This window comes from Pollachius pollachius (genome assembly GCF_949987615.1).
Source record: "Pollachius pollachius genome assembly, chromosome: 10".
NCBI lineage: Eukaryota > Metazoa > Chordata > Actinopteri > Gadiformes > Gadidae > Pollachius > Pollachius pollachius.
The window spans coordinates 1,365,222-1,372,912 of NC_136943.1; the positions used below are offsets into that span (position 1 = coordinate 1,365,222).

Here is a 7,691-nt window from a genome sequence, read left to right on the forward strand (position 1 = left end):
ACAGAGGCACCAACGCCACTAGAGTGCAGTGTGTATTATCGCATTAAACATTTAAGATCAAGGGGGGAGCATACAAGGCGCCTGTTTGGAGAGTGGTTTACTGCCGCCGTTTCTGAAGCGTGAGCACACAGAACCCATGCTAAAGAGGAACACAGTCGGACGGCATGCGGTCCTGGGTCGTGGACCGGGCTCCACGGTGGACTACAGCACGCGATGTGAGGACGTGCAGGTTACGCAGCCAGGGTGAGGTGCAGTGAAGAGACAAGGACATTTGGGTTCGGTTTAAGCTGTGGAGAGTTCACACACCGAGAGTTCTGCTCCCATAATTACCCCCCGGCCAACGAGAGGCAGGACTGGATGGGCTTTGATCACCTGCAGGAATATCGGGAACGGGGCAAAATGAAATAAAAACACAGAAAAGCATAGGACAGAGGAGGAAAGGGGGAAGAGAGAAAGAACCACAGAGTGAGACACGGTCCGGAATACCAACAAGCATGCAACTCTGCTCAACCAAGTACGAGTTTAAACGCATAAAACAAACTTTAGTCTCTCAAGATATTTTCAGGCAACCGATCCACCTCTGACCTCTGACCTCTGACCTCTGACCTTTGACCCTGACCGACTTTATACATGGGGACTGGTGAACTTCAGCAGAAAAGGGGCGGGAGGGCTTAGCAGGGGAAATGGGAGATCTCTGACCAGGCAAGGTGGAAGAGGCCTTGACATGTGTGGCCTGCGCGCGTCTGGCCACCTGGCCAACGGGCAGGCCCTGCCAAGCCCTCTTCACGGAGCCACGGGAGAAGACTGCCCATGCTAATCTGGTCGGGAGCCATCCAAGTGCACCATATGTGCTGGCGGACCGAGGGCTGTACCTATTGTGAATATCTCCATGGATTATATCAACACGGCACAGCTTGTGCGGTTCTGCTCTTCAAATGTACATGAAGGCGGTATTTTAAACGAGCTAAGCAGCCTAAGGCAGATCATCGTCTGATTAAAAGCAGCCGATGCACTTCAAATGCATTTGTGATGTGCATAAGCTGCGAGTGTATATCTAAGAGCAAACATCTTGAGCTAGGACGGCACAATGACTATTGTGGTTGTCGTTACTGTTGCACTTCATGTGCCTTTCTTTTGGTTTTTTCAACCAGCAACACCTGTGGCTTTGCTGAAGAAGAAAAAAAGAAGGGAAAAGGAGCGGACATGCATATCAATTGACCTTGGCCACCCTACCAGGTGGTGCTTCTCTAAGCACAAGGCATTCATCACCGCAGAATGGAATATGTTAACATCGGGATGCTGGGAAACTGCCTCAGCCCTGCCACGGCCAGGACGCCCATATTGTAATCAGTGCCTCATGAATGGCAAAGGGACGATGAATCTCTAATGAACTGCCCTGGACGTGCTCCCCTCGGCCTATGACTCTATCTGCGTACGGAGTGGCTGGGCCTCCAAACCCTTTGGGACTCTTTCACCTAACAGTACTTATGCGTCTCCACGGAAGAGGACTAGGGCCACATGTGATTCCTAGCTCTGACTTTAATCTTAGACTTCTGACTTTAAAGTCAGAACAGAAAGAGTTCTGACTTTAAGCTCACAATAAAAAGAGTTTAGAACTTAAAGCCGGAATTCCAAGAAATAAAGTCAGCCCCCCCCCCCCCCCCATGGAGGTTCGGGCGGGGCAGAGGGACCGGAGAGAGACGGGTTGGGGCGGGGCTTACCGTTGCGTGGAGTCCGTTTTCGACGGTCCCGGAAGGCAGCGCCGGACTGCAGCGCTTCCATCAAGCTGTCCATCACGCCTGTCTCATCCCCCTCTGTGAGAGAAGACACACAAGGAGGGGGGGGTCACAACCAATATAATCAGGGACACTACATACAAACACACACACACACACACACAATACATACATACATACATACAATACACACACATAGATATAAGAGAGTGTTATATTTGAACAAAAGCCCAGAAGCAAACACCAAACAAGTTGAAAGCCGCCCCACGGTCAAATTCCAAACATCCTCTGAACTTGGCGAGACGAGTCCTTTAGAGGCACCTGTCGCCGACGCCCGGGCAAACCCTGATCAAGAAGGAGGCCCCCGGTACAGACAGGCGCACTTGAGAGTGCATCAACATTAAGGGCATTGTGCAGGGGCCCGGCCCTCCTACTGAGAAGGGCTCCAGAGGAGGAGAGAACCACTGAGAGCTCGGCGCTCGGCGGCTAATGCAGACAGCGGAGCCCGAGAAGGAGAGCTTCCAGTGACGGCCATTGACAGATGCTCTTTCTGTGGCTAACGCGGGGGAGCTAAGTGCTCTTTACCAAGATTTAGTGCGGAGCCGCTCAATACGCCGCCGCTCTATCATTGTTTCATCAATGACACCAAGACGGGTTCTTCAGACGCATTCGCCCGGCCCCCACTATTCCAGACGGAACACGGCTCCTTGAAACCAGAGAGCCTGCGCCGGGGACTAAAAATGGCACGAGACGAGAGGGAAGGATGCTAAGAGGTGCTGGTGGCGAAGACCAGAGCCAGCCGGGCCCACACAGTGCGGGGCTTGATGGAAAAGGGGTTCAAAAATAAGCTTAGCTCCTATATCTGGGTCATCTATCTTTACTCTTTCATGCTAATGAGCCGGTGGGGCACACTCTTTATCATTTTTGTCCGGCGAGGACATTATTTTAAACTGGGATCATTAGCGTGACTTATGATGGCGCGGGCGACTTGACCATCAATCCTTTTTGCATATGTGAGTGAGCTCGCTCCAGCCCCGGTGTTTACAGTCGGGCACAATGCGTGTTGTTCTTCCCCCACACTCGGCTCGCGGCTAAAGTTGAAAAGGCTCTGGAATGAGGGGCGACGCCGACTGTGTCCCACCCGCCAACACTTTCGCAGCGAGCGCGGTGATCAATCTTTTGTTTCTCTCAAGTGCTCAGAGAGAGATGACAGCCGAGCAAATTGAATTCATGAACGGAAACACGTTGGCACTGCTACATAATTAATCTGAGGAAATGCCACATGTTTTTGCCGTTGCAGCGGAGAGCCATAGATGCTCGCAGCTTCCTCCAGCAACAAAGCCAGCCTAAACTACGACTGTCTCCGCAAAGTGACAAACGTCAGAACGACTAAAAATAGAAAACAACAGAAAAATAAAAACTTCAGCCCTTGTTTACCAAAAATGCTGCTGGAATTGCATGTCATTCGTTCCTCTGTCTTCTCTGAGTCTTTCCAAAGAGCTACTCTGAAATCAAAGAAGCTTTTCCGGCTGTGTGCTGTGCTTAAAAGCAATCCTGATTAAATCAAGCGTAATTAGACCAGCTTTATCGGAACAAAACAAGAGCCGAAACCAACTAGTGCTTATCTCAAATTGCAGTGCAACACTTCTGAACATCCAGCTCATCGGGTTGAACTAGCCAAGCGTAACACAGGTGATGCTTGGCTCGGTCCAGAAGAAACAAGATGGCGGGCAGAGCGTACAGCACCTCCTACAGCATCACTTCCAGAGATCATTAGCCTCTCTTCCAACACGCTGAGGCTAACTAGGACACATTGGAAGGAAGTCTTACAACTGGCAGAATGTTAAATGGCAGGTAAACATTTATCTACAGCCACCTTGGCACCGGTAACTTTCTGACAGCCTCCTTCCTCACTTCTGTGTTCCTCTTGGAGACCTAGACATCACAAGGGGCACCTGACACTTTGATCAATTTGTCCTACTTCTAGCGCTACCGAAGCACAATTCATCATGTGTAATGACCAGGACTTAGGAGCCTTCCTGGACCGGGGTTCAGGGGAAGGGATCGCAGACACAAAGGAGTAAAATGACTAAAATAGGAACCGTCTTCCCAAGTCACCTTCCCGTTCTCCATTAACTATGTCCTATTGGGCCGTGCGGGCCGACCCCAGCCAACCGCGCCTGAACGAGGCAGCGTTTGAGATGATCCCGTAAACCAGGGAGCTCGGAAGGAGCAGGTATATGAGGAGTCCATTGTCCTCTGAACCCGCTGTCGAAAACTACGTTTGTGTGTGCAAAGGAGTAAAGTCTGTGGTTTAGTAGCGGTCTTCCCGTGTTAATAAAATCCTCTACTCATCTCTGCGCTGACTGCCTTTCAAAATGGGTTGAATACCTGTCTTTGAGAATAGAATAGTACGAGGCAAAGGTGAGCCATCACTTCTTAAGAAATGACCACGTTTTTGCTAGAATGACTTTAATTGACTTTATTACGCATATGGAGCCTTAAAAGCCAGCCTTAAATTAAGCATCGTCCCATAAGTCCCTTACCACTACTTCACATTCAACATGTCTTAAAAACTAAAACATTGAAAGAAAACTAAAGCCATTCATCTCAATAAACGTTGCTTACTCAACCCCAAAAAATGATTGATCCTGCACTTCACTGTTGTCCCATTGTCAGGGTCGTTATCCGAGCGCCAATATGTGTCCGATTTTTTTATTAACAAGTGCGTGTCTCTCTGGGAATTACCGAGCGGCTAACCTTTATGCCCAGAGATGTTCCTGGAGACGCCAGGTCCCTCCGCTCACAGGAAATTGCCTTTTAAATGGGTTAAGATGGGCTAAGACCTGAGCACTGACAAACCCTCCACATGATGAAACACCTGGGCAGGCGAAACACCTCGGCCGACGGCCTCGGGGTCGTCTGGTGATGTCGTTAGAGCTGCTGTAGGAGCGGGACATAGCTCGGGATTTCTCTCTTTGCACTAGTAGGTTCCGCCTTGGAACAGTAAAACCCTTAAGAGCAGCAATAAGGAGCTGGGAGAGTCCGCCTCCGAGATCGAGGTGACGATCCTGCTCCATATCTCTCACTTGATCCTCGCCCGCCTCAACTATCCCCTGCTCCTCTTCCCAAGCATCAAGTTTCTGTGTGAGGCTGGGTGTGTGTCTGTGTATGTGTGTGTGTGTGTGTGTTGGGGGGGGGGGCTTGGTGTGTGTGTCTGTTTATGTGTGTGTGTGTGTGTATGTGTGTTTGTTTGTGTGTGTCTGTTTTTGTGTGTGTGTGTGTGTCTGTCTCTGTGTGTGTGAGCGTGTGTGTGTGTGTTTCTGTGTGTGTCTGTTTGGTGGGTGTGGGTTTGTCTGTTTCTGTTTCTTTGTGTGTGTGTGTTTGAGTGCGTGTGCTTCTGTGTGTGTGTTTGTGTGTGTGTGTGTGTGTGTGTGTCTGTCTATTTGTGGGTGGGTGTGGGTGTGTCTGTTTCTGTGTGAGCGTGTGTGTGTGTGCGTCTGTTTCTGTTTCTGTGTGTGTGCGTGCGTGCATGGGCAATGTGTGAACCCTAAGGGGGGCTCCTGTGTACCAGTGAGGACTGGGGGGGGTGTCCTCGCTGCAGTACTCTCTCTGAAACACCGCAGACACACAACCGACACAAGTCAGACTAAAGCAACGACCGCCTGCACACAGCAGGCTCCAAGGGCCCTGCATCTGAAGCCTCCGGATGACATCACCGGTCGAGTGGGAAAGAAAAGAGAGAGAGCTGAATCCTAACAAAAGAACGCGGGTAATGGGTGAGGACGGGAAGAGAGAGGAGAAGAAACCAAGAAGGTATTTGTGAGTCTGCAAAGAGTTTAAAGAGTGACTTCTGACTGGAGTGGAAGTGTGCGATGGAGGGGAGATCCAGTCTGAACGGGCTGGGTCGGAGCAGATTTCATATTCCCAGCAGCCCGGTTGCCAGAGGTCAGTTGGTGTTCTTGTCGTGATAAAGGGCACATTATGTGGTGTTGTGTTAAGACGTCCTGGTTCAAACACAGCGGCCTGTCAATCATAGCCCGGATAAGGGGGTGTCACCCAGAGACGGCTCACCCTATTGGCTCGTTGCACTGGGGCGTTTTAGAACCGACTCGTTCGCTTCATTCTATAGCTCTCAGGCTTCTGTATGGGCCTGTGTTTGAGAACGAGAAAGAGATATTATGTTTGTGAGAGGGAGAGTGTGGGAAAGGAAGTGTGTGTTTGTTTGTGTGTGTGTGTGCGTGCGCGTAAGAGTGAGTGTGTGTGTTTGTCTGTGTGTGTTTCTGTGTGTGAGTGAGTGATTGGGTGAGTGAGAGTTTGTGTGTGGGTGAGTGTTTGTGTCTGTGTGAGTGTATGAGTGTCTGTGTGCGTGTGTGTGCCTGTGGGTGAGTGAGTGTGTTTGTTTGTGCAGGTGTGTGCGTCGGTTACTTCGCACGGCTCATGTCAGCAGTGTGACCTAGAGGATGCGGGGGTCTCGTCAGCTGTTTGGGAAACAAAGCTATCCCCACCACCACCTGTCCTCACGGGCGACAACAAAGGAGCAGGATCAGGGGGAGAGATTGAAATATCCTCCGTACAAAACTGTCCATCACCGCTACGTTTTAGATACAAAACACGCGTGACGCGATTTAGCCGAGTTAAAAGAGTCGTCTGTGAAGTCGAATCGGTGGCACCGCTTATTTTGCTCCCTCAGCCACGAACACCCTCTCCCCCGCCTCCACCCTACAGCACCTTGTATCCATCTGAATTCAAAGCTGCGCGGCTTCTTTAAACACCAAAGGCATGGTATTCCTATAATTATGCAGCAGTGTCAACACAGCCTGTTCATAAATTCAATTTGCTATCTGTCATCTCCTCCATGTTCTGTCGGAGAGGGAGAGAAACGCAGGGAATCGATCGAGAGCTCCATCTTTGATGGCTCTCATGCAGCCTTTGTGATTCTTGTGTGCAGGGGGGGGTGGAGGGGGGAGTGAGAGAAATTTGTAGAACTGTCTGGTGTGCGTGGGCGTGTGTATAAATGTTTGTCTGGGACATAATGAGAAAATGTGACTGATGATATATGTATCCACGGGCGGCACTCAAAGCAGCACTGAGATAATGCAAGAAACCCAACGAAAAAAACCCGACGGAACCGCGAAGAGCGGCGTATCATGTTCGAGTCTTAATCAATACCTGCCCCGTATTCATGTTCTATTACGGCGTATCAAGGTTTCTATTTTGCCTCCCACTTAACTCAACACAGGGCTGATAAAGAAGCCCTCCTCTCCGCTGTCTATTATGCATCGTTTCCCGGCTCTCGGCCCTGCCTGCCCCTCAACGATCGCTTACGCTAATTTGCACTGTGATGAATCTAATGAGAGTTTCCAGGGCCTATATATACTTGATACCGCTACCAGGGAGTGGCCCCGGTGCCTCCGCTGAGCCAAAGGAGCCAGGAGGTCGGGCCAGGAAAACTTTAAGCTCTTTCCCTCCTCTTCTTCTGCTCTCTTTTTGGGTCGGCGGTACAGGTTGTTTTTGAACACATTTGTGTCCATCTGTTGCCCCCGCACAAATTCACCTGTGCAATTAACCTGGTGCATTAGCCGTGAAACAAAGAGCTCCGGGGGGGAATGGGGGAGGGATGGAGGGCTGGTGGGGGCCTTGTATGTGTGGCGGAGTGTGTGTGTACGTGTGCGTGTGTGTGTGTCTGTGTGCGTTTTTTGCGCTGCCTGAGCGTATTGTGGGTCCTACGAAGAGGAGGCTTCACAAGGGCCAGGTGGACAAGTATAAACTTATCTTTTTTAATCTCATCTCTCTCTCTCTCTCTCTCTCTCCTTCTCTCCCTCTCTCTCCTTCTCTCCCTCTCTCTCTCTCTCTCTCTCCTTCTCTCCCTCTCTCTCCTTCTCTCCCTCTCTCTCTCTCTCCTTCTCTCCCTCTCTCTCTCTCTCTCTCTCCCTCTCTCCCCTCTCTCTCTCC

General features: G+C 50.5%; 1 protein-coding gene across 1 annotated transcript in view; it reads right to left on the minus strand.

Moving 5' to 3' along the window:
• Window positions 1-298: 298 nt before the first annotated feature.
• The window catches only part of diaph2 (diaphanous-related formin 2), a gene marked incomplete at its 3' end in the record, with an annotated part of 344,437 nt that continues 337,044 nt past the window's right edge, over window positions 299-7,691 (minus strand). Inside the window, exons 28-29 of the mRNA XM_079744815.1 lie at window positions 1,722-1,814; window positions 299-372 (exon numbers count right to left, since the gene is read on the minus strand). Of these exons, the coding sequence (XP_079600941.1) occupies window positions 299-372; window positions 1,722-1,814 (167 nt within the window). The remainder of the gene's footprint in view (window positions 373-1,721; window positions 1,815-7,691) is intronic.